The sequence below is a fragment of the Poecilia mexicana genome, unplaced genomic scaffold (genome assembly GCF_051168715.1).
Source record: "Poecilia mexicana isolate PSO_F unplaced genomic scaffold, ASM5116871v1 scaffold_2, whole genome shotgun sequence".
NCBI classification, from domain to species: domain Eukaryota; kingdom Metazoa; phylum Chordata; class Actinopteri; order Cyprinodontiformes; family Poeciliidae; genus Poecilia; species Poecilia mexicana.
In genome coordinates, this window is record NW_028263371.1 from 49,804,418 (window position 1) to 49,831,830 (window position 27,413).

The 27,413-nt window shown below is 37.4% G+C and overlaps 1 protein-coding gene and 2 long non-coding RNA genes across 3 annotated transcripts in view; 2 read left to right on the forward strand and 1 right to left on the reverse strand.

The window, feature by feature from the left end:
- Positions 1 to 5,144: 5,144 nt before the first annotated feature.
- LOC148160898 (uncharacterized) lies at positions 5,145 to 7,338 on the forward strand. The gene is made up of 2 exons (XR_015761867.1): positions 5,145 to 5,874; positions 7,019 to 7,338. It is a non-coding gene; the product is annotated as an uncharacterized LOC148160898 (long non-coding RNA).
- On the reverse strand, positions 6,502 to 9,224 carry LOC148160899 (uncharacterized). Its single transcript, XR_015761866.1, has 5 exons — positions 8,352 to 9,224; positions 7,584 to 8,032; positions 7,407 to 7,459; positions 7,209 to 7,282; positions 6,502 to 7,043 (listed from the first exon to the last, which is right to left on the reverse strand). It is a non-coding gene; the product is annotated as an uncharacterized LOC148160899 (long non-coding RNA).
- Positions 9,225 to 13,201: 3,977 nt separating this feature from the next.
- wnt6b (wingless-type MMTV integration site family, member 6b) overlaps positions 13,202 to 27,413 on the forward strand; it is a 32,042-nt gene continuing 17,830 nt past the window's right edge. The window contains exon 1 of the mRNA XM_014986001.2: positions 13,202 to 14,402. Within this exon, the coding sequence (XP_014841487.1) occupies positions 14,323 to 14,402 (80 nt within the window). The 5' untranslated portion in view covers positions 13,202 to 14,322. The remainder of the gene's footprint in view (positions 14,403 to 27,413) is intronic.

Sequence of the window (27,413 nt, forward strand, 5' to 3'; positions counted from 1 at the left end):
AGTTCAGAAAAGAGAGGATTAACTCTGGAAATACTGACTCTTCACATACATTTGATGTAAATTAAAATCATAAATTAATGTTATTGTTTTTTCATACGCCATAGAAACGTATGAATAAATCTAAAAAAATCTTAAAGCCAACATTTGTTTCATTGCCAACAATTCTGGGCATGACTGTACTGTACTGAGAGTGTTGTTCACTCTCTTCCTGACTGGCATCTTTCCAGAGTTTGGCTTAATAGGCTTCTGTATCTGCAGTAATGTGCTGAGGCCCTTACCAGTCAGAGGCCAGGCGATGCTGCCAGCTGGCACTTTGTCTTTGCATGGTATTATTTGTGTGTGTTCTGATAGTGTGTGGTTTTCCTTTTTGCTGGCACCAGCGCCTAAAAACCCTGGCAATTGGAATTATCATTAAACAACAGTAACAAATTAAATGAATAATCAATGGGCTGCTTGTCTATGATATAATAATAATATACAATGCTGTCATGGAGATTTTATTTTGTGATTTCTGATTAAACATAATGTGTTAGCGTAGTTTGTCCTGGGAGTATTAAAAACAGTTATGTGAAAATAGGATGTTCCGTTAAATATTCAGTTTCTTATTGAGATGTTGACAGAGTGATGCCAAATCATGCTTTTGTTTCTCTTTGGTATAAAAGGTAATTCAATTAGTTGTAAACACCAAAAATTAACAAATCAATCAACCAATCAAGTTCATTTAACACATTTCATCGACAAGGCAGTTCAAAGTGCTTTACGTCAAGAAAACATAAAAACATCAAGGTAAGAATCATAAATACATAAAGAATCTTATTGATGTCAAATGTTTCCTGTAAATGTCTAAATGTGGTATGAACAGTTTTGGTGCCTTAGTCATACATGTTTTATTCTCAACAATTTGCGATAGACTGAAAGTTAGGTGTGCATTTCCAAAAATGTTTCATCTGCCTAAAAATAACTTTGCAGTCCCCATGTGATGGAAATGTAACTACTAAAATACATCAAAAAACAAAGACGGGAATGTAACGCAATGACTCTTCAGTTTTATGCACAATAATCCAACAGAGTAAAACCATTCACATTGACATGGGTTCATGTTTTTTTTTTTCCTTTGGTAATTTGTAAGATGCAGTATTTGCAAAATATAGGTAAACCTCAAAAAACAGTGCAAAGTAAGTCCTCTCTATGTTATGATACTCAAGGAACAAGTTGATGATTTGACTTCGTCGGCAGCAGTGAGAAATTAGAGAAACAAACTACCTTTTTAAATGACAGATTGTCTCATTGATCCTTTGTGCTGTTGTTTTGGATCTGATAATATGGGCCAGCAATGACAGGATCACACACTATGAGGCAGAGCAGAACTCACGTATATACAACCAAATGACAGAGCTTTTGCTGACAGCCTGGATTTAAGTTAGTTACTTGCTGAAACAAGACCACAATTTAGCTTCAGTTCTGTCCTTTCTGTAAAGAACCCTTCTGCTTCTAGACATGTAACATCATGTGGCAGCGGGAGGTATTAATAATTTAAATCTACAAACTCTCTCACACTCTCAGCGCGTGTGTGTGTGCCAGTTGTGCAGGAATTTCATGAACAAGCCTTTCTCCTGGGGATTCCAGGGATGGCTGTGGTTTATTTTAAAAAGGTTAGGGCCATCATGTGTTTCTTATTTAGATCTAATTCAAGATGTCAAATAAAATATTAGTCCCTGTGGGATTTCTAATCATTTCTGATCATAATCGCCTGGGAATGTGTTTTGAGGACTTGGAGTATGGGCAAAGCATTTTCTATGGAAACAAAACGGCACATCTGTGGCACAGAGAGAGACAGAACATGGGAAGGAAAAATGGGGTGAAAGAGAATCACATTGAGAGATAGGTGGTGCATTCTGGCAAGCAGTAGGAATCTGTTTCACGCCCAGATGAAACCGATGTCAGAGGGGGAATGTGTGCGTAGCGTTAACATGATAGGTGTGGCAGGACAGGGGTTAGGCCTCTTAGCTTTTTCTAGGTGGAGAAGAGAGGGAGGGAACGCTTCATAATCCAAACCAATGCTCCAAAGATAAATTAACGACAAACCGAAGAGGACACCGCAAGTTCTTGCAAGAGAATGTTACGTTTTTTTTTTTCTCCGCAGGTAAGTCTGCTCAAGATATTTTTTACAAGATAAAGTGATACAGTCTGCAGTACACCACAGACTAATTGATTCCATGTGGGAATAAAAAAAAGTTACATTGAAGGACCATAAATTCAAAACAAAGATGTTTAAATAGCTGCGCCACACATTTAGATGCCATTTTGACATGAAATACACTGAATGCATATTTGTTATACCCATTGACCTCTGCAAAACTAAGAAATGATTTAAGAAATGAGTCATAACTGACATCTAGTTATGACTCATTTTTCTTCCTATTTATTTGTTTTTTGTAATTGTTTTAGACAGACTAAGGTATGAGAAGAGGAAACGGTTGTTGATGCAACCGCACTAGCAGGAAGCCTCTGAAAAGCACTAAATATGTTAAAGAAGTTAGCTTTACAAAGAGTCGAACATCAACAGCATAAGAAGCAACCTGTTTCATACCTTTCATTTATATTTGTGCAGATTTGGTTTTACAACAAATTATTATATTTGTAATATTAGATGTACGCTCAAATTAATTATTTGGTGAGAGATGGTAACAATAAAATCTTCTCAAAATGTAGTCAAAGTCATCCATTCATCCATCCATCCATCCATCCATCCATCCATCCATCCATCCATCCATCCATCCATCCATCCATCCATCCATCCATCCATCCATCCATCCATCCATCCATCCATCCATCAACACTCTCACAAGGTATTTCCAGATTGGTTCTATATTTGGTCTTGGGATCTTTTTATTTTGTACAGTGAACAATAAGAAACCTTGCACTACCACCACTCCTTTGCACATGGTTTGTGGAACTCAGCAAATCCATTTCTAAAACAAAAAGCAAAGAAAGTCACAATGTTCAGCAACTTTTTGGAGCGCCCTCACCTCAGGACCCCAGAGTAAACTTTTACAGAGAGGCTAAGAGGTGTGATGCCTTAGTAGTTGGAAGGCATCACTCTCTGGTCCCTTTCCTTAAAACTGGGACCAATTCCCCTGTCTGTCACCCTACAGGTGTTGTTCCAGTCTTCCATGCAACGATGAAGAGGCCTCTCAATCACAGCAGGCCAACATGTCAAGATTTTTTTCCTTGAACATTTCTTGAATAGTTTGTCAAGTCTTTGCATTGTTACTAAACTAAGCATTGCTGCAAATGCTTAGCACTGAGCATAGAATTAAAGTAAGGTTAAGGAGCAGTTTTGAGCCAAATATGTCTCCACCTTGTGGCTTGGTCTGAGTTGTGAAGTACAGCTCAGTTCGTGCCACTGGTAAATCCTTGTTCCACTCCTCCTGCTCTTTTTCTTTGTCAACAACATATTTTGTCTAGCAAAACCCCGAGTTTTAAGTTTAATGTAATGACTAAAAAATGCACTGTTGGCAGGTCTTAGTAAAGCTCCATATCCATCAGGGCGGTTTCCTCTGCAGTGTTGACCTAAGTCTCCACAGATATATTATACATGCTGGAGGAACATGTCACATATCTCCCCTCCAAGCTGCGTGATCAAAATGAAACAGTGGGGGAGTAAACAAGTCAGGGGACTCTGGCTAAGAAAAATAGGGAAAGTGAGAGAGAATGCACTATCTTAGATGTGGTCCCATTTGCATTGCTAAGCATCAGCTTTGCATAGAGTGGAACTGATGTGGCTCTGCCTATAGTTTTATAATGATAGCATTTAAGCTAACATTAGCTTTTTGGCTAACGTTGCCTCCAAAGCTATCCACTCTTCAGATGATGATGATGGCAATGACAATAACAGGGACTTTCAGGAATATGATGAATGAGACGAGTGAATCTTTGTTGTTGTTGTTGTTATTTCAGGGTGACAAACATTTATAGATTAAATGCTGCATAGCACAGATTAATAAAAAAAAAAACATAGCTGCAGCAGAAAATTTACAGCAGACTAATAAAACATTTCTGGTTACTATTTTGCAAATTTTTCATTAGCAAAAATGTTTTGCTAAGTGTACAGTCAAAGTTTGGAAATACTAATGCTGAGTCATTTTTAGGGACTCAGTGCAACTTGATGACCATGATGTCGACGAATGGATCTGCTTACGCACAAGCATTTCAGCAACACACACACAGGGAACAATACAAATCTACTGTATGTGGGCTAATGGCCATCTGGTTGGGAGCTGCACAGTGTCTCCTCCCAGCAGGCAACTAAAGCTGAGCCAAGACCCCAGGCCTAACACCCTGCTGGACTTTGAAATCAGATCTTTATTGTCCATAAAGCCTCAGCCAAGTATGAAGAATCAGCCCTCCCTAACTAAACACACTCACCCAACAGAAAAGGGGACAAGACGGGAGAGAAACCACAGAGGAAGGAGAGGGGCAAGGTGGTCGACGGAGATCATTTTGTACAACTTTATAACAGCCTTAAAGATATATCAGGATCACTGAGAGAAGATCAAGAATCAATGTGGCATAAATGTAGTTTTGCGTTTAATTTCCATATGATGCACTTTAGAGAAAGAAGGATGTGAGTAGCTGAATATATTCATAAAAAAAACTGAATGTGAAATAAACTGTTTAAGAGCTATATTAGTCTAAGTACATCACAAAATGTTTTTTTATTATAAACTCTCAAAACTTTTGCAACAGCTGGTATGCAAAATAATACTGCAACCATTGAATGTATTCAAATCATCAGTAGCAGGTTTTGCTGCCAGGAGTGGAAAAAAAATCAGTTTTTAGGTTTGGGGCCTAAAAACTAAAATGAACCTGACTATGAGTGTTTGATATCGTTTGGTATGTGGGCGGAAAAAAAAAAAATTCTCACTGACATTTTTATTTGCTATTCAGTGCATATTTTCTTCTCAGCATGGGGTATTCCAGCGAATTTCTTAGGAGACAGTGCTCTATTTAATGCACTGACGACACTGAAAATAAAAAATGTGAGGATAGAAAATCGTTATCAAATTTTCCTTTTTCAAGAATATTAAATCAGAAACAGATTTTTATTGTTGAAAGGTTTGAAGAATATATGCAGTTTTTCTCTCCTATGTACGGTGGCCCTGAGGTGCAAAACACTACAACATTAACGAAGCACAATTACAAATTACAAAATCACTACAACATTAACAAAAACACAACGACATTAACCAAAACACAACGACATTAACAAAAACACAACGACATTAACGAAAACACAACATTAACGAAAACACAACGACATTAACAAAAACACAACGACATTAAGAAAAACACAACGACATTAACAAAAACACGACATTAACAAAAACACAACGACATTAAGAAAAACACAACGACATTAACGAAAACACAACAACATTAACGAAAACACAACGACATTAACGAAAACACAACGACATTAACGAAAACACAACGACATTAACGAAAAAACAACGACATTAACAAAAACACAACAACATTAACGAAAACACAACGACATTAACAAAAACACAACGACATTAAGAAAACGGAAAAGGTAGGTCCCAGTGGAGACCTAAGGAATCGCTGATTGGACTACAGCTCGTTAGAAAACGGAAAAGGTAGGTCCCAGCGGAGACCTAAGGAATCGCTGATTGGACTACAGCTCGTTTTACTTCTGAACCGGAAGTTTTTCTGGAGACCCTTTTCACAATGATGTCAGACAATGGGCGCCGTAACTCGAAGAGATGTATCTTTACTTCTGGTGTGATTTTGCCTCGGGAAACCTGACTGAAAAATTCACGGATACTCATTAGCTTAAAGATATACTAAAAGGTAAGGTTAATTACAACAGCATTTACGTGTTAGCCGTTATTACTCATTGTCAATCCACCATTCTCTAACTGTATATATAATAAACAGCCTCCGATCGGAGAATAAACCAGCTAGCAGCTGCTTTAGCCACAGTTAGGAAACATATACACGCCTGCCTGTCAGTGCTGTGTTGTTAAGTTTCACTAAAATCACTGACATCTTCCAACAGTTGTTTAGAAAAGCATTTTAAATATTGACTTACTGGGAATTACTTAGCAATAGTAATTTGTTAGCTGGCTAACATTACGTAGCCTTTCTGTTTTGGAAATAGAACGTATTTAGGCTCTAATCTTAATCAGATTTTTATAGTATAGACTGGGGTTGCCGCCTGTCACGTAAAATGCATGATCGTCACCCTCCTCATGTCATACGCTAGTTTCACCACCCTCTCAGTAGCGACATTACCTGTAGTCTCAAGTCCAAAACCTGACAGTTATGCTAAACTGAGAAGTCAAACTCTTGCTAAGATAGAGACACGAGTAGGAAGATAGATAGATATTAAAGTTTCATTGGAGGAATGTGATGAGCTCTACTCGCATATGTTGGAGCCTATTAACCATTAGATTAATTTATTTTTTGCGAAATTAATTTTCGCAGATCTAGGTTATGTGAATGATAGATCTATTGTATATTTATTTATGTATTTATTTTTGCTTAGACCCTCTTCCTTGTCAGTCAGCCTCCTGCAGTGATTAACAGGCAGAAGCAGCTGCTGGGGTTGATCTGATTGTTTGGTGGAGAAGTGAAAAGGTTTTTGTACCACAAATTAACGTTTATATTTGAAGTCAACTCAGACATTATTTTTTGTTACTTTTATAAGTAAAAGAAACCAGGAGAAGTCTCTGCGAGTGCTTTTCATTTTTTCTTTGAGTGAGTTGAAAACCTCCTAAAAGACTACTCTTGCATTTTTTTTGGACTTTATTATGATGCAAGAGTGGCCATAACAATATATATTAGCTCATTAACTTCACATTTCTCCAATGAATATTTATCAAAGGTTATGATTAGAAGGATAAATTTCTTTTACTTTGTTTTCCTGCGGTTGTAGACTTGGCAGTAGAAAATTGATAATATAGGAATAACACCTTTATATCCCTTTTAACAGGTTACACTTGATTCTGCTGTGGTGCCTGTGGAAACGAAGTGCATGAAGTTTGTGCTCAGCTAGGAAAACCCTGTGGATCACATGGTGGGACTTCTGCTTCAAACTGCTCACTAGTTTACCATTGGCTCTGTCACCCACCAGTTCACTGCAGACTGGCACCAGTTCACTGCAGTTCACTGCAGACTGGCACCAGTTCACTGCAGACTGGCACCCGCCAAGGATCCTACATGGATGTCTTCTTAAGTTGTAAACCCTGAGTACATACTGTTAAAATAAAAATATACCGCTTGTAAATAAATTTTCTCTATCAATGACTTAAATTGTTAACTGTGATAATTATGTTTGTGTAATGTGTTATATATATATATATATAAAATTCCCTTCTCACCCTCCGCAGGTGGTCTCTTTCATCCTCTGAGCCCTGGGAGCTTGAGGGTTCTGCTGCAGTATGTATATATATATAGCTGACTGTATATATACAGTCAGCTATATATATATATATATATCTATTTATATATATGAATCCATGTACAGTGTTTAATGTTTGCAAGAAACGGTCACAAACCTTATGTCTTTGTTCCACAATGGCAGCTTTAATAAGCTCCTCTCCTTTCTCATTTCCTCTCCTCCACATACTTCGTTGCCAGATGTGTAAGATTTACAAAAAAAGCAATTTAAATGTAAAAGTTGCACATATGTAGATTACTCAAGAGAAGCTATTTACAATAGTTTTTACAGAACTCTACACAACATCAATTTATTAATAGATACATATTGATATTAATTAAAGGATAGATACACAAAGATTTAATTTCTAACAGCTGCAGTATTGAGTGTTCATCCAAGAAGTGTGACTTGCAGGAGCAGGGAGGCTCTGTACTGGTTTGTCTCCTTTTAAATCAAGAGGCTCATGATAGTTTGATGTTAGGCAGCAGATGTCCCACAGCTGATTGACTGAACCTGCCATGGACAGAGGAACAAGACCATCCCAGATATGGTAGGCTAGGTAGGCTACTGTTGAGAAAGATGAACAAAACAATATGAGAAATTATGAATCACATCAGAATATGTAAATTATTTGGCAGATAGCGCTTAAGTCAATATTTAAAATGCTTTTCTAAACAACTGTTGGAAGATGTCAGTGATTTTAGTGAAACTTAACAACACAGCACTGACAGGCAGGCGTGTATATGTTTCCTAACTGTGGCTAAAGCAGCTGCTAGCTGGTTAATTCTCCGATCGGAGGCTGTTTATTATATATACAGTTAGAGAATGGTGGATTGACAATGAGTAATAACGGCTAACACGTAAATGCTGTTGTAATTAACCTTACCTTTTAGTATATCTTTAAGCTAATGAGTATCCGTGAATTTTTCAGTCAGGTTTCCCGAGGCAAAATCACACCAGAAGTAAAGATACATCTCTTCGAGTTACGGCGCCCATTGTCTGACATCATTGTGAAAAGGGTCTCCAGAAAAACTTCCGGTTCAGAAGTAAAACGAGCTGTAGTCCAATCAGCGATTTCTTACGTCTCCGCTGGGACCTACCTTTTCCGTTTTCTAACGAGCTGTAGTCCAATCAGCGATTCCTTAGGTCTCCGCTGGGACCTACCTTTTCCGTTTTCTAACGAGCTGTAGTCCAATCAGCGATTCCTTAGGTCTCCGCTGGGACCTACCTTTTCCGTTTTCTAACGAGCTGTAGTCCAATCAGCGATTCCTTAGGTCTCCACTGGGACCTACCTTTTCCGTTTTCTTAATGTCGTTGTGTTTTTGTTAATGTCGTTGTGTTTTCGTTAATGTTGTTGTGTTTTTGTTAATGTCGTTGTGTTTTCGTTAATGTCGTTGTGTTTTCGTTAATGTCGTTGTGTTTTCGTTAATGTTGTGTTTTCGTTAATGTCGTTGTGTTTTTCTTAATGTCGTTGTGTTTTTGTTAATGTCGTTGTGTTTTTCTTAATGTCGTTGTGTTTTTGTTAATGTCGTTGTGTTTTCGTTAATGTTGTTGTGTTTTCGTTAATGTCGTTGTGTTTTTCTTAATGTCGTTGTGTTTTTGTTAATGTCGTTGTGTTTTCGTTAATGTTGTTGTGTTTTCGTTAATGTCGTTGTGTTTTTGTTAATGTCGTTGTGTTTTTGTTAATGTTGTAGTGATTTTGTAATTTGTAATTGTGCTTCGTTAATGTTGTAGTGTTTTGCACCTCAGGGCCACCGTACCTATGAGAAACTACAGAGGGATGAACTTGTCTCAGATTCCGTTTGGTTCAGGAGGATTTGGTGCTGAAAAAGAAAATTATGTGGACCAAGTAGAATGGAACGGAAGAGGTTTTGAGACTCTTTGCTGTTTAATTAGATCTGCTGACGAAAATGCCAAACATTTTTGGGAGATTTTCTTACAACAACGTTTGAAATGACACTGTTGGAAACATAGTTAGATTATTAATCCAGAACCTTGGGTGGTTTGTTTGGATGTAGTGGGAGTTCAGAAAAGAAACCTCAGTTTCTATACCTCTGCTACAAACTAAGTGGTTAACACAATAAAGCTAAAATACTTCAAGAACTTCAAAAGTGTCAAATTCAACAGTGTAGAAGTTTGGGAGTGGGTTTGTGTCAGTGGCAGTGTTAGAGGTGGCCGGTGAGGTCAACAGAAAACACCCAAGACTGAGAAACAAGGCCTGCCTCTGCCTTTAATAAACCATTACTGCAAACTCCTGCCGGACAAACCTTAAACCAAGACAGATTTGGACGATGCAGAGCCAAGAATTTTGCCAACAAGGATAAATCCTGCATTGACTCTGTTTTCCAAGCATGTCTCTTTGAATACCTAGGCGTCTGTTTGTATGTCTGTCTGTCAATCTGCCAATATAAAAGGATATATCTGAGAAGTGTCTCTTTTCAAAGCCATAACTAAACCTTCAATAGATTGTTCAAGCACAGAACAAAGCTTTATTCTAATGAATCAAAAAGGTCTAACAAGTATCATCGTATGAATCCATCAATTAAATTAACCTCGCCCTGCTTGGATTGATTATATGTTGGGAAAAAAAAAGAAAAAAACTGCCACTGATTTATTGACTAATGTAAAGACATAAGAATGAAATCCTTCACATCATGAAACGAACCTGATACAAAGTACAGCAGGATAAATGATGTGTTGGGGACACACTCTGCAGTGAAACGTACCAGAGGTGAAGCTGAATAAAACCAGTGGCAAAATTGAACTGATCAGGATGTTCTGAAATCGAAGCTTTCTTAAATAAAAAAGAACGTCGCTTCACGTAGCTCATCGTAGTTTGCATCTCAACAATTGGTACAATTGTCGGCAAAATCAGTTGCAGCTGTGTTTATTTGGTCACATTTTGATAGCTGAATGTAACACTGAGTGCTGGCTAGAACAAACTGTGAAATATACAAAAAAAGCCATCCAGTGAGATTTTACTGAATCTGGTTTAAGTTATTAGAACTTTTATATGACACCCACTTTAAAGGGGGTCAGTATTTAAGAAATGCTGTTTTATATTAAGCATCTTTATTTAATTGTCATTATTTTCTAGAACTCAGTTTCCACTTTGACATTAGTGAGGTTTTTTTTCTTTTCTATTTTTTTGTTGAATGCGATAAAAAGGGTAAAAATTATATCAGGTTTTAGTAAGCACTGTAACTTGCTATTCGAACATAAACAGCAGAGCCACCTGCAAAAATACCACCATGATGAATTTTTGGGTAATAAATGCCAAAACTTCTGTTTTGGCAGATGCAACGTTTTGGTAAAAACATAGTATCAAAAATTTTCCTTTTTATTGTAAAAAACAAAACAAAACATTGGAACATGTTGCGTAGATTGTGTTTGTTTCTAGTCCTCATAAGTGATATTTCCTTGTGACAATGCAAATATACAAATCCTAATATTCACACCTTCTGGACCTTTTCATATTTTAGCTTTTAAACCACAAGCCTAAATTTATTTGAAGTCTTTTATGTAACAGACTGACAATACAGCGCAAAACAGTAATAAAATGGAAGGGAAATTGAAATTTACAGATTAAATCTGAAATGTGGTGTGTAGTTTTATTCACCCCTCTCTACTCTGACAACCCTTAAAAAAATCTGGCGCAATATCTTGGCATCAGAAGTCATTAAAACAGACTCCACTAATTTAATTTCAATATAGCTTTAAGCAAAAGCCTCAGAAGGGAACTGCTGAAAGAAAGCCAAAAGAAGCTTGCAGTTTTCAGTTTTCAGTTTTTTTTCCCCTCTGATCTGTAGAGACAACATGCAAAATTCTAAATATGGCAAAAAATAAATAAAAATAAATAAATAAATAATAATAATAATAATAATAATAATAATAATAATAATAATAATAATAATAATAATAATAATAATAATAATAATAATAATAATAATAATAAAAATGCGGCCACTTCCATGGTAGTGGCAGCATTTTGCTGTGGGATGTTGCTCAAATGAAGAAATAGGATCCTGCTGGAGAGATTCACCTCCTAGCTGCCTTCCAGAAGATCAGGCTAAATGTTTGCTTCTAAGCAGGTAGCTTCAAGTGTTCACCAGATATTTTTAAAGAAAGGCTAAATGGATGTATGGACCTGTCATAAATACATATTTTAAGATCCATACTAACACCACATGTAAACAGTCTTCTCCTAACACATTTGAACAATGTCTGCATAGTGACTGTTTGGAGAGCCTCCAGCAAAGAAAGAAAGGAAGAAAGAAACAGCTGATTGTAGCTCACCTGATTCGATTTAACTGCCTGTAAGTAGAAACAAATTGAACTGCCGTGAGCTAAAATTTAACTTTATAATCAGAGAGTGACAAGAATTTGTCCATAAGTGCTAAGAATGAGAAACTGTTGCATTTCAAACATTAAAACCCACAAATCTTTTTTTTTTCGTAAAAGAAATCCTAAACTTTCAAAAAAGGTGAACTAACTATGAATTATTTAAGTCCAATATTTGTCTTGTTTTTCAATAAATAGAAAGATCATTATTGAAAGACAGTGGTACATGTCTGAGGCAGGTTGCCAGTGAATGCTCTGCATCATTGCTGTGGAACGAAGTCTGGTGACAGGGCTTTTATGGACAACCACAGTACAGTGGTATTGAGTTTCAGTGCATTTGCCCTTGGCCAGATAAAATGATAGGCTAACATACCCTCATGTACAACTAGTTATTAATACATGACATAGTGCAAGTAATTTGTAAAAAAAAAAGAAAGAGTTCTGTGGAATAGCGTTTTGTAAGGTGGCCAGTGGCCCTTTTTGATATGGGTAACGTAGCTCAGTGCTCAGGGCGACACGTTGTCTGAGTGGCATCAAAGCGCAAAAAAACAAAGAAGAAAAAAAAAGGAATCTGTCTGTAGAGTGCTGTGAAATAGTATATACTCTGCTCCAAGTTTCTTCTGATTTAGCTTTTTTTTTGTCACACAAGATACAAAAATTTGTTGTCAAATGATTTAATTAAGAAAAGGAAGAACTGAACAAATCAAGCTTCATGACAAAGCAAATTACAAAACTGGTTGGAGCCATTTCCAGATTGATTGATAACAATGACTTTGTTTCTCATCTGTTTCTAAGTTTCTTTAGATCTGTGTGTGACGTCTATTTTTTAACAATACTTTGGCCTTCATCATTTTGTTGAACAGGTTTTATTTAATTTAGCTCATGCTTATACCTGTAGATCTGGCAGTAAATACACCTGCATGTGGTCAGTTTGAATCAAAAATGAGGTGAAACACAATTACCTGGGTGTAGTTTTCCTTCCTCATGGCTTTTTTCCCTAAAGGAAATCGCCTTTTGAAAATTGCTTTTTGCATTTACTTAGTTTATCTTTGTCAGCTAATAAAATGTATCTGATAATCAGAAACAAATGTGAAAAAACCCCATAAACATCAGAGGTCACCTGTAAGTGGCAGATACTTGCTGCAGCACTGTACCACAGTAATTTCAAAAAGATTTTGAAATACCTACCTCTTGCAATCAGAAGAATGCAAGAGGTGAAACAGATTAGAGAGATTTTCTTCTTCTTGTTCATTGAGTAAATAATAAATTATATAAACACAGGGGACATATGAAGGTAATATTGTTTTTCTCTGTTGTTCAAACTGGTTTATCCTAAATAGTAGCACAATGTACAAGCAAACATGTACAGGTGAAAAGGACTACTACTTTCTAGAAAGTTAAATTTAATTATGTTATTTTATTATGACATAAGGACCACTGCCTCTTTTTTCAAATGAAATTGAAGGTGAAAACCACAGAAAATGGTAAGAATTACCTTCTGCTGTTACTGTCACTGTGTCCTACAAGCTCAGACAACTTAAAATAATTCCTCTGCTATCACAAAACTTAAGTTTTTGAAGATAAACATTTGCGAGAGAATCCACGTTTTGCGTGCCCGTAGAGTTCGCATCTCAGGGCAGCACCTGGTTACTGAGTTTGCCCTCCCTGATCTCAGCCTGGGTCCTCCTGAAACTAATTGTAGTCCCCCCCCCCCCTCCCCCCACCTCAAACTCTCTCTCTCTCTCTCTCTCTCTCTCTCTCTCTCTCTCTCTCACCGTGTCTGAGTTACAGCGAGGATTTCGCCTCGCCCGGAGCGACGTCACACCAAGGTGGAAGACCCATTTTTCCAGCCTGTGTTCACCCCCCCCCAAAAAAACAAAAAAAAAACAAAAACACGCTGACAGGCTGAGCGGGAGGAGAGTCGCCTCTACCTGCAGCCGGTGGGCGCCGCCAATTATTCACCAACTTTTTCATCAGCGCGTCAGCTCAGAGCGCGGAGAGAGCGCTCCGCATCTGACTGCGCAGGGGCATTTTCATACCTTCATCTGCGCTTCTTTACTTCTCCTGCCCGCACAACAGTTTAGCTGTGCAGAACCCCCGAAAGAGAAGCGAGACTCTGCAGCTTAGTGTTGGATATTTTCCCCGGCGCAGTAAGTCCTGAGTGTGTTCCTCATTAGACCACCTTGAAACCATGTAAGTGCGCTGCGACATACACAGCACAGCGATAATGAAGAGGTTAACCACACCTTTGAGAGCGGACATCACTTCTCTAGCCACTTGACCGACTTTGTTGCGCATTAAGATGCGCCCGGCTGAAGAGGAGGTGGACTTTTGCGCACTCCTTGGCGGACACTTCCCAGAGAGCGTTGACTGATCCGCGCCGTCAGAGAAAAAAACAATTGGACCTCCTATGATTTTAAGAAACAATCTCACTCGGTGTTGGCTGAGGTCGTTACGTTGAAGTTTGCTGAAGGGGGAGGAAAAAAAAATCTCCGTGTGGAATTGCAGAGATCAACATGACGGCTCGTCTCTCACGGATCCAGCTGGCCCTGTTCTTTATTTTGCTCTGCCCGGTCAACATCATCGGACTGTGGTGGTAAGTTAACACGTGGGTGTCCTGTCCCGGTTTCATTTCAGTCTGAGAGTTTATTTATGTACTTTCAGTATTCTATCTATCTATCTATCTATCTATCTATCTATCTATCTATCTATCTATCTATCTATCTATCTATCTATCTATCTATCTATCTATCTATCTATCTATCTATCTATCTATCTATCTATCTATCTATCTATCTATCTATCTATCTATCTATCTATCTATCTATCTATCTATCTATCTATCTATCTTACACGTTTACATTTTACAGTTCTCCACAGTGAAGTCTAGAAGGGTGTTATGGATTTGTGTGGAAGTTCTTTAGAATCCAATGTTTTTTTTTTTTTTTTTTTTTTTCAGGAAAATATGCTTATTTTCCATCTGATAAATAATAATTGAATAATTGACACAAAACTTTCGTGGCAGGTAAAAATTGGACCGATCGTTATTTCCCTGGCCAACTCCTACCGATATGTGGGTTTCTTTAGAGTCTGAGCTGCTGGATATGATTTTACCTGCTAATGCTGTTTTTCAATCAATTATTCCCCATGAAAGAAAGGCAAAAACCTACTGCCAGTTACTTAAATGTGGTGTGAAGTTGGAAGATTAGCTCTGTTTATAAATCAATTAAGGACGTTAAACTAAACTGTTGATGCATTTATTGACCAAGAATGATGGCAGTTCTTGATTTTGATGTATTTAAAGAATTAGGAAGGAGGAGTGAGATGTCTTTGTATGATGTTTTGATTATGAATTAGAGCCTCTGAGGAAAATGTTTATAAGCTCTGGGATATTATTATATTAATTAGTCTATTTCTTATCTGAAAATTGGTATCATATTTTCAATACAATTTTCAAGAATGTTGTCCAATGTATTTTAATTATTTCAAGATATGGATTATTTGTGAACTGATGAGTAGTATTTTATTTTATTTTATTTTTTTGACTAAAGAAAAATGACCATGATCAATTTCATCCTGGTCTGACTGGCTGAATGTACTATTTCTATTTTTTATATGTCAGGATCACAACACATACAAGAGAAACAATTGAGCAGAAGATTCTTTGGTAGAGGTAGTAGTTTTGCAGATTACCCAGTTTGTCCATCAACGTTTGTTTCAGATTTTCTTCATCTGATTTTTGTTCAGTTCCAATTGGTTAATTGATTGGTGCATCCCGTATGACAGAGCGTAAAAGGAACAAAACAGGGAGGTTAAAATGTGTGTGTGTGCTCTTTGTTGCCTGCAGTGGGAGAGAGCTGTGAGGTCGGTTGAGGTGTCGTCGATGATGTGTGTGTCTGTGATGGGAGTTCAGGTTAAGGAATGTCAGGTGGCCCTCTAGGCACAGTGGATATGTCATCATAAAACAATCCATACAGGCTCAGCTCAGCAGGATGGGTGACAGTCGAACAGGCAGACGGGGATAAAGCCCAGCAGATCTACCGATAACATGTTTTCTAATAATGTTAGTTTTTCGTATGTGTGGCGCTTTTGGGAAAAAAAAAAAAAAAAGAAAAAAGAAGATGTGCATGTCTGCAAGTCATGGCTCCTGCAGACAGGCAGAAAAACTTTTGCAGCGTTTGATAGTGAAGCTTTGTGGTTTTGTTCTATTGAATCCTCCCACTGTTCATTCATGGCTCAGTCAAGGTCAGTGTGGGATGTAGTGTCATGGGGGCTCGGTAAGTGCATTTGCTTGTTGACTGGCCGAAGGCTCTGCTCAACTTAGAAATTTAGTTTCTCGTACTTAAGATGATAGAGTGAATGTAGGTAACTGGAAATGAACAGGAGTTCAAGATCAGGGGTCTCATTGAACAAAATATTAAAACTGCGCTCTAATAAAAAGTTTGAATGTTTGGAGCCTACATGGAATACACCTAATAACAATATTTGCCCACAAGGGTGCAGCATTATACATGAGCCTCTTGAATTTTGCAAAACCTCTTTTGTTTTATTTACTTGATAAGGAAGTATTTTAATGAGTGAAGAGGGAGCTAATCAGCGCTTTATTACCTGCAACTTTATCTTTTTGTTTGTTTCAGTTTAACCTTTGGTATCAAAAAGAGCTTTGTTTGGTTCTTAGTAGACATTGCACTAAGACTTCGGTGCTAAAAGGTTATTGGTTTGAGTAATGCAGTAAAAACGTCTTGCTTGAGATTTTGAAAACATTAGATTTCAGACAAGCCTAATGGCTGACAAGTTCTGCCCCCCGGCAATTCTGAAAAAATGTGCAGGAGACAAAAACAACCTCTCCCTCAGAAATGCAGAACATTACTGTGAAAATCGTACTGGATGGGGGTAAAAAAAAAAATACAAACTTTAAGTTTTATTTATAAAGCATATTTTCTACTGAGAAGGTTGCTTTTAGGAGAACTGACTCCATCATCTTAGTTGGCATCCAGAACTAAAACAGTCACACACTTAAGTGAGAAACCACTTTCAATTGGCATGCACGGGAATTATTTTAATAAAATAAGTATCCCAAGAATGCATTACTGTATGGCAGTAATTATAAAAAAATAAAAAACAAAAATGTAAAACATTACTTTATTTAAGACTGATATATTTCTAACATGCCATTATTGCTATTCTGATGATAGAGTAAAAATCACTTAACTTAATACTGGTTTGTAAGAGTTTTTCTAACAGGCTGATGTTAGTTGGTTTATTAGTCAGCCTTTCTGCTCGGTTAGAGCCTGCAGTCATTTGCTTCGCAGTGATGCAGCTCATGGTTTGCCAACTACATTTCAAAATCAGCTCCTTTTCATGTGTGAACAGTGATGGGTAGCACTCTTACTTTACACACCATGACTGTCTTAATCTTTTTCAATATCTTAAAAACTTACAAACACACAAATGTATCATTTTCTTGTAAGCAAAGAAGAAACATAAGACCCTTCTGCTCTGAGGCAGAGTGCAGCAACAGGTAGTGGAGGGGGAGAGGTTTTGTTACCATAGAGCTGGAGAAAAATGCAGTATCACTCCTGCACTTTCTGTTGCATTGCAAGTGATGCCCAGTATCATCAATTCTGAAACCAGGCTAGTTTAAATTTATGTAAGTTCAGTTTACTTTCAGACCTGCATTGTAATAGAATAGCATAATTTTACTGCCAAGCTGTTGAAAGTGTGACTGAAGTCTTTTCTAGCACATCACTGAACTTTTCAGTGGAGTTAGAGCTTGATGTCCCATGTTTCCTGAGGCTGTCTTTCACAATTTAAAGCCTGATAAATTCTGGCGTAGCCAGCATGTTGATGAACCGTGTGATGTGGTTTTTTCAGAAACCATCGCACGTGGGCGTTCAAGGAATCAGAAGCGATTCAATGAGTCATTTAGTGTAAAATAACATCTTGTCAGCAGAAGTATTTTAGTTTGTACAGTCCATTGCCAAAGGGAGACTCTCTTATGTTTCCTTTGATAAAATAAGTGCCCTCTTCACAAAGTATTAAAAGGTCTTGAGGAAAGAAATCTTATCCTTGCAAAGTTGTTCCATTTTGTAAAGTAAAAAAATATATAAATAGGATGTGCAAACAAATTACTTTTAAGATACAGTGTACAATCTTTGATTAAAAGAGGAATGAAATTGTCTCAGTGTTTATAATTCACTGTTCATGTGAATAATGTAGAATATTTTAAAACTTTTTTTAATATGTTGAGCAGATATTGCTAAGATATTTTAAACATCTTAGCAAACCGTCCATCCATTTTTTTATTTCTTCTTGGAGGATGGACACTAAGACACAAAGTCTCCTTAAGGAGGGACATGCTCAAAAATCTCCCAAAGGTAGGGGGCGTCCTAGAGGCATCCTGGTCAAATGCCCAAACTACAACAAACAACTCCTTTAGATGTGAGGACCACCTAAACCTCCCTTCAATGCCCAGGCCCTGTACACTATTTCTTATTGTAAAATCTGTTTTTGGCTGGTGCTAGTGGCCTTTTTTTCCATTGGAGGCAGACGGGAAATGAGGTAGACAGAAGGGGGGAAGAGATGAAGGAGTCAAACTCGGGACAACAGCGACAACGTCTATGGCCTGCACATATGAGGTGCCCACTATACCCACTACGCCCCACAATGTCCCTTTACCCTATTTCTAAGGTTGCCACATAGGTCCCCACAAAATACCTTAAGGGAGACGATAATAAGGCCTTTCCAAATTCCGAAAAGACACGTGAACCAGACCACCAAACAGCCTTTTGTTAAGTTTTCGAATCATATCTTTCATTCAGGATACACCTTGCAAAACTCTATCATGTCTCACAGTTTATTGGAAATTTAAAAAAAGGAAGACCAATGGGCATATTGTCTGTCAAAATGTATTCAACTTCTTAAGAGTTCAGGTCAATGTTCAATTGGCCATGCATTCTAGAGATTTATTTGAAATAAAGCAGAAGTGGATTAAGGGAATCAGCACTCTGGAATCAGCTACTTTTCTTTTATCCTCACTGACATAAATTGTCATCTTCTTTCACTCACCCTCTTGTTCGCTGGCTCCCTCACACACTCACTGACACATTCAGATACACACACAGACAGATGCGCACACACAGTGACCGACTGTGATGCAGCCCGGGGTTAAACCACACCTGTGGGTCGTTCGCCGGTCTGCCAGGACAATGATTGGCTCTGTTGAAAGAAGCTGGACATACCATCATACATCGCTCCTTCTCTGTCTCATGCTCATTCCCCTTCAATGTCTCTATCTCTGTATGTCTTCTGAAGGAAAATGCCTATCACACGGATAGGCTGTCGCTGAGAGAAAAGAGAGAACTGCAATGAGAGACGCAGAGTGAGAGATATGAAATGCTTGGAGATAGCTGTCCTTTCAGAGCCTCTCCTGATTAAAGCACTCTAATCATTTGGCCTGAGAGCAGAGAGCACAGCTCAGAGGAGTGAGGAATGTCTTTGCTCTCCTATACTAGTTTTGACTCCAGTGCTCAGCAAGGCCAACTGTGTTATTTGCGTGTGTCTGTGATGGGTCTGCATTGGTGGTCAGATTGCCAGGAACATGCCACAGTGACACAGGTGCTCATACACAATGCGTGTGTGTGTGTTTGTTTAGAGTCTATATATATAAAATCATGATGATCAAAAATGAAACATTTTCTTTAAAGAAATAATTTTCATCTTTCAATGGGAACTTGTCAAGTGGATGTACGGCCACTTATTGGGAGAACAGAAAAATGATGAAGAGGGCACTTTTGATCAATCCGTCATAATGCAGAAATGTGAGTGAACATTGTAAGGAGTTTAAGGAAAAGTAAAACTCATAACCTCAAGGAAAACGGACACAATGTAATTTATGCCATGGCTACTACAGATAACTTAAGCAGAGAGCAGGCACCCAGAACAGTGAAAGTGTTGTTTGTGAGCATGAAGTTTATCAGGCAGGAAAGTGCTTCCTTTTACTTTTCATGTGTCCTCTGTCAGAACATCTGCTGATGACCCAGGTAATGTTAAATCAATAATGGTTTTGCAAATGTTCCACCTGCATGTTTTGACACAGTGGTGACTGTGTTTTCTTTTGTGTATGAGCCAAATGAACAAGAGAGTTTGACTGCAGCTTCAGTCTGGTTGTATATCAGTATTTCAACTTCATTGTGTCTTTCACCCTTTATCATATATTTAAATTCGGTCATGGACATGAATACAGATCTTATTCGATACAAGTCTGAACACAAAAACACGTTTTGAAGAAATAAACTGTGTCCTTTGTCATTTTTTTGTTTGTTTTTTGTGTGTTTGTTTCAGTTTGCATTTCCAAGCAGTAGATCTCAGTTAATGTGTTTAGTATGCACTCATTCAGTCATGTAGTTATGGGAGCATGCTTGCACATACAAACTCACTGAGGTACAGTTACAGACTGTACAGCCAGAGCCCCCATCCTCACTTGAAGAGGGCTTCATTGTAGCAGATCTTATCTTGTCCACTTCAGTGCTTCTCTGAAAAGCTAAATGTGTAATCAGGACCGGTGAGATGAGTAGAGATAAAGATTAAATGACGGTGCGGGTTTGGCATTGGGTATAGCAAATACCGACAGTAAATTGTGTGTGTGTGTGTGTGTGCCTGTTTGTGTTCTTGCTAGATGGCATGGGTCTGCATTTTGTACCATGCTTTAAAGATTTATTTTTTTATTTTTATTTTTTTTTTGCCGTCTCTTATAATTGGAAAGTTTAAGTTTAGCCCTCAAACTTTGGTTTCAGTGGTTTAATCTTGCAACTTTGGTCAAATTAGGTGATTTGAGGTTCTGGTCTTAATTCCACTTGCTTATTTACTCTGGCTAACAAATTTGAAATTATTCTTGCTAACAAAATCTTCCTCCAATGCAAAATAGTATATGCTTAACTATTACTTTGTAACAGTATTTTATTTTCTCAAAACTTTATAGATATTTCGGTGCCTCTAAATCTTTCCTCTTCTATCTGTCCAGCTTGGACCTGCAGGCTTTAGCATGTATCTTAGCCTTCTTGTTTTTACATGCTTGGTGCGTCATATGTTTTGTTTATCCTGCTTTAGAGATGGTGGTACATGCAATAAAAAGTTTGCAGTTTTGGAAAGAAGGCCATCTGAATTTGAAACAGAGTTCTGCAATGTTGAAACCATGTCAGCAGATAGTCAGGCCCCATTAACCAGCTACAAAGATTATCCGTTAGCTTGTGCTCCAGCTGTTCCAACACACCTGCGACAAAAGACAATTTATAAGATGCTTAGTCCTAAAGTATTTTCCACTGAACCTATGTATGCTAAAACTTTCTTAGCATCCTTTTTTTTCTTTTCTCCAAATTTGAACTTTATCATCAATAAATTGGTGCTAAGTTTTTGCTAAGTTCAGGTAGAGAACCACTTTTTTTAATGGTATAACATGATATAATCTTCTATGTTTTTTGTTTTAGCACAGTATTTAGTATTGTCTGTTCTCAAAGCTTCTGCTTTGAAATCATTTAATTATTTTGTTCGTTTTTCATTTTGTTCATTTGCCTTGTTATTCACCTTGTACTTATGCAGCTATAAAATTAAACCGACTTTTTATATAATCTACTCAAAGTAAAATAAGTGTGCAAATGTGAGTAAATAATATCTTAATTTGGTAAAAATTTGGTAAAAATGCAAACTTAGAGGGAGTGGAACTCAGCTCAGATTGTTAGTTAATGATGACCTAAAGAAGTCTGTTGCTTTTAACCTGGATCACTCAATAAATACCAAGATTTTAAGTCATCTTCTTTCTGGGAAGAAAGAGGTTTGACCATTAGCATGAAGTGTGTCTTTCTAGATGTTTAGTAGCAAGAAATCTAACAATTACTCAGAGATGCTTGTCAGTTTGAGTATTGTCTGGCAACCCAGACAACTGAATAAGGAGGTAGCACCTTCCTTTTCAGGCCTAGGCACATCACAGCACATCACAGCTTGCCCATAGACACAAGGTGATGTCACATGTGCTTGTTAATTGGAAAATGATAGTGTTGTGTCCCCCATCCAGTTGCTATAGGCTACATTTATTTCGGTGATGCTGTAGTTTTATGAGTAATTGAAGGCTACTCCTCTATCAGGAAAGACTGTCATTTTACAGTCTTTCCTTCTGTAATCTCTCGGTAGTTTTGAGCTCATCCGTGCAACTTTTTAACCTCTCGTGTTTGTCTGAAAATATCCATACTCCAAGTTTGATGTGTGTCTTTTGGCAGCTCAAGCAGTGGGTGTGCCACTGCTGTTAAAGCAGAACAAATGTTTTTCTCATGAGAAATTGCCTTTGTCTTGCTGCTCTCCTGCATGTTACTCTAAATTGTTATTCTCTGTGGGGGCTTTTCAAACTGTAAGCATTGAAACTTTGTTTTCTACAACCAATTTCATTATTATCATCCCTGCTCATCTTTATCTATACAGTAAAAGATGTCTGATAGTAGGGGCTTTGTTTTCGGCTGGAGAACTGCAAATGATTCGTGAAGACACAGAATATATTCCAAATTTCCTGGGGACACTTTCACTTTAAGTGAAAATAACGATTAGTCAGAAAAAAGACTTTCATGCAATCCATATTTGTTGCTTCATATTATCTAATAACTGCATATATTATTCACATATTGAAATAAGACTATATTTGTAGGTGTAGGCTTTCTCATTAACTTTTTCAACAAACAATTAATGGAGCTCATGTCACTTTATTTTATTTTGTGGCAGCATTTGACTAATCCACAGGTAAAGTTGTTGATAGAGTGAAAAAGTAGATACAGCGGATTGAAGTTGGCATCAGATTTGAAACAGATATAGCTAAAAAATGTGAAACACTAAACTAAGACAAACTGAGCTGAATAATTCTACACTTGAAAACATTAGTAAGTCTTGGAAGTTTTTTGAAATCTTTATTTTATCTTCAAATCTTTATTTTAAAATAGAATTAAAAGGTGTTTCGATTCTGGGAGGTTTGAGGCGGGTTAGGAACAACTTAGATCAAATTAAGACTTCTCCATAATGAATATTACTATTTCAATATGGGAAGCTTTTTCCAGATGTTGTTTATGAATATTATTATTTTTTATACAAGACCACATTCTTCCATATTTTACTACCAAGCTGAGGTTTTTGATTATCATGTAACCCAACATGAAATGTACCTTTTAAGATAAACAAGAAGATAGTTGCTACGGAAATTTCTTCTCAACTTTATCCTATCATAGGCTTGAAAGCTATGTACATTTCCAAAACATGTCCTTTTATTGGCCCAATTTACACCAGCTGGTGTCTGTCAATAGCAACTTGATAATACTCTCTTTATTATGTTAAAATTGCATAGTATTTGGCGCACCGCACCTTGAATTTTTTTTATATATTTGTACATAAAGATGAAGTTAATTTTCCATCTTAAGGCTCTTTGTTTTCCTCTGACCATCTCCTCTGTTCATTCTGGTGGTTAAGACACACATTTGTCATGACTATCTTCATCTCCGGCATATCTGAGGGATTAAGGAGGGATGAAACTCACTCGTTTGTGCGTGAAAAAAGAAGGACCTCATACAGTACAGCTCAATGACTACAGTGCCCTGATATCTTTAATGAAACCCAAGATAATGCGAATGCTGTGGTTTAATCTCTTTGTGACCCCTAACTGGAGCCTGAAAATTATTAATAGGGTATCCATTTCTTAATCTGTATCTGTATTTAAAACCTCATTTACCTTTCTAATTTTACAGATCGTTATTGAAAGGCTAAACCTGTTGTTGTTGTCCTAAGCCTACAGTCAAGGCTACAATTAAACATGATATGTTAATTAATTTAAGATATCTTCCATGGCATCCAAATAATTACAGCCCAACGCAAAGCACCTTAGTCTGATGTAGGCAATGCCAGCTTTAGATCTTGTTCTAGAGGACTGCAAAATGCCATCAGTGATTTGAGTCTGTTTGATTCTCCAGCTTGTTTTATCTCTTACTGCTATGCAGTTCCTCTACTGAGTCTTTATCATCACAAAAAACTGTTCATGCGAGACACTGTTTCCTCAAACCGATGATATTATCAACCACAGAACATCCTCCTTTGGTTATCTGCTCAGTAGCTGTATTCCAAATGACTGAGAGAGTATGTGAGAGAGGATCAGATTACTGCCAAGCAGAAAGTGAACATATTACTCTGGTCCACTGAACTCAACAGTTTTCTCATTTTTACATTTGAAAACAGCCACAGAACAATTCAGTAGCTAAAGTAGAGACTTGCATGTATACATTTTTGTTTACTGGGATTTTATATACATTTTTTAACTGCTCTTCTTTTCAATCACAATATCTGCTTGTTGCAGCCTTAAATACTGTATCTCCACACTATACCTTTTAAGGTGGAACACTTGAATGTTTTTCTCTCCAAACAAGGGCACAAAAGGCTCGAGAATTTACAGGAAGTTGATCCCATCATCCTATCCAATCACCTTCTTTTTGGTCTTTTTTTTCCAGTGGTGTACTTTTCCACCTGAGTTCACCACAGCAATCCAGCTCTTCAATTCTCATCATGCCCATTATGCGCCCAAACTTCTAAGGAAGTCCAATGTGTGTGGTATGCACACCCAGTATCCAGCGGAAATGTGGCAGAAACCTTTATCCGAAGGCAGACGGGGTAATTTTATGGCCCCCGCGCTACATCCGCTCTCAGTCTGTCCCACCGTGGTTAGGAAAATCTGAAATTAAACATGCATAAACTGTTAATTCCACATGCATGTCTAAATGTGTCATTGTCTGACTAACTACATGATCACCTTTGTATGTGTGACAATGTCATTTCATGTTTAAAAAAAAATGCTGATTCAGAATGTTTAGTTTTTAATTTAATACAGAATAAGACTGTGGTATATGTCATTATTATCACAGTGACCACATTCATATGATTGCAAATGACTGGTTAGAGAAATTGTGGGTTATTTCCAATTTTCATAAATGCACACTTTGCATGGCAATACGACATTCAGTTTGTTCACCTGAGGTATTTATTTACTCAAGTCAAAGGTAAAGTCACTGTGGTGAACAGATGTTGCATCTCATAGATGACAGCTTGAATTGACATCTAATCCACCCGCTTGTCTTGTGAGGTTAGTGGGGGAACTGGTGCCTTTTCCCCCTGAGGAGGTTATCGAGCAGACGGACACCCTGGACAGGTCGGCAGTACATCACAGGACTAACAATCATGCATGCACACACACCTAAGGGCGATATGGAGAGAACAACTGACCTAATAGTCATGTTGTTGGACTGTGGAGGTCAGAATATCTGAAGAGAACATGCAGGGAGAACATGCAAATTCCTTGCAGAAAGATTTGAACCCAAAACCTTCCTGCTGCAAGGCAACAGGACAACCAACTGCACCACCATATATAGATATTATTTAAGATAATATAAAGTTTGAACACTTTTATCACTGGCCACATGCCAGTGGTGTGTGCCTGATCATGTTTCTCATCCGAATGACTAAAACAAGACATCTCATTTTTTGCTATATGTTAAAACATCATCTCATCGTCTGCAGTTTCCATTTTGGACTCTTGAGTTCTGATGGGTTTAAATGTATTGCTAACTGAACAAACTGCTTTTTGAGCAACAATCCACCAAAAACAATAAGTATACTGTTTAGGAAAACCTAAACTCTCAGTTGTAGTGCTTGTTTTGTCTGATTTCTATTTAGTGGCACCTTGGTTGTTTGGATTATGCATGCTGGACTTACTCTTTCTTAAATTCATCACATATTTTTAACTGAAGATAGCCATCAGGATGAGTTTAGCATTTCACTTTACCTGATCACATGATGTGTTATGAAATGTGAAAAACACTTTTTGATGTGAGGTGAAGTGTGAAAGGAACTTACAGTGAGAAATCACATGTCACTCCAGTTTTAGAGCAGAGCTGGAATGAAAATAGAAAACTATACAGCAATTTCACTACTTTCACAGCTAATACACCTCCCACTGTAAAATGTTGATGTTCTACAGTCGGCCTTTAATCATTGCTTCCAGCAAATAAACACAAGCTTGAAAGGAACAAGCCAAACAAAACACTTTACTGGAAAATCACTTGACATTAATTTTACCTTTGTCTGAGTTTGTTTCTTATTATCTCTCTCCTCTCTCTCTCTCTCTCTCACACACACACACACACACGCACACGCACACACACACACACACACACACACACACACACACACACACACACATATATATACCAACGCACACACACACACACACACACACGCACACACACACACGGGGCACACAGGCTCAGAATAGTTGTTAAGTAATAAGCGGTTATAGAGGGAGTGTGTGTTACTAAATATTGTGGGTCTACCTGCTAATTAACACCCACTGACTGTCTGTGTGACTTAATTGCCTGTATGAGGATAACGCTATTGTTCTGTTTCCATAGAAATATTGTCAACACACTCAATAAACCCAGGAGGATTGAAATGGTGGGTGTTCCTGGTGTGTGCGGCTTGTCTGTGTAGACAGTATATGTTTAGCTGATTATTTTTACTCTAAAATCAGGACGTTTGAACTATAAGAATTACTAAGTCGTCTGCTACTAGTAATTTTTACTTTATCTGTCACATTGTTTTTACTGTGCAGTGTCTTGCAAACGTATTCACTTCTTTTTCTGTTGCAAAGTGGTAACTTAAAGTTTTGTAAATAAAGACCTTATATCACAGTGAACAAACTGTTCCTGTTAGTAATGCTGCAGGTCCATTGGGACTTTGTTGGTTTCACCTTTGTGCATTGGTAGACTGAATTTTTGTACATTCTACTTTGCCAAAGAGCTGAAGTTCCAGACAAATTGGATACACGAGTACACATGAGTGTTCATTTTCAAACTATCCATAGAATCCCAGTTTGATAAAGGTTTATCAAACTTTGCCTGAGTCATTGTAGCAGATGAATATGTTTTGTTTTACACCATTCCTCTATAGCTCTGGCTCTTTAATTGGGGCTTGAAGGTGAACTTCCTCCTCACTCCGAAGTGGTGCTATGCAGCCTCTAACAGGTTTTTATGAAAGGATTCCCCGATATTTAGCTCCATCTGTAAAAAAACATCATTATGTTTTTATATATATATATATATATATATATATATATATATATATATATATATATATATATATATATATATATATATATATACACACACTGCTCAAAAAAATAAAGGGAACACTCAAATAACACATCCTAGATCTGAATGAATGAAATATTCTCATTGAATACTTTGTTCTGTACAAAGTTGAATGTGCTGACAACAAAATCACACAAAAATCATCAATGGAAATCAAATTTATTAACCAATGGAGGCCTGGATTTGGAGCCACACACAAAATTAAAGTGAAATGTTCCCTTTATTTTTTTGAGCAGTATATATCTATAAACTTTCCTTCCAACATCCATTAAGGTGCAACTTTGTGTTTTTCTATTACATAACATTCAAATAAAATCCACTGGGGCTAATGTTATTATATGACAAGACGTGAACAATCTCAAGGGGTAAGAATATTTCAGCAAGGGAGT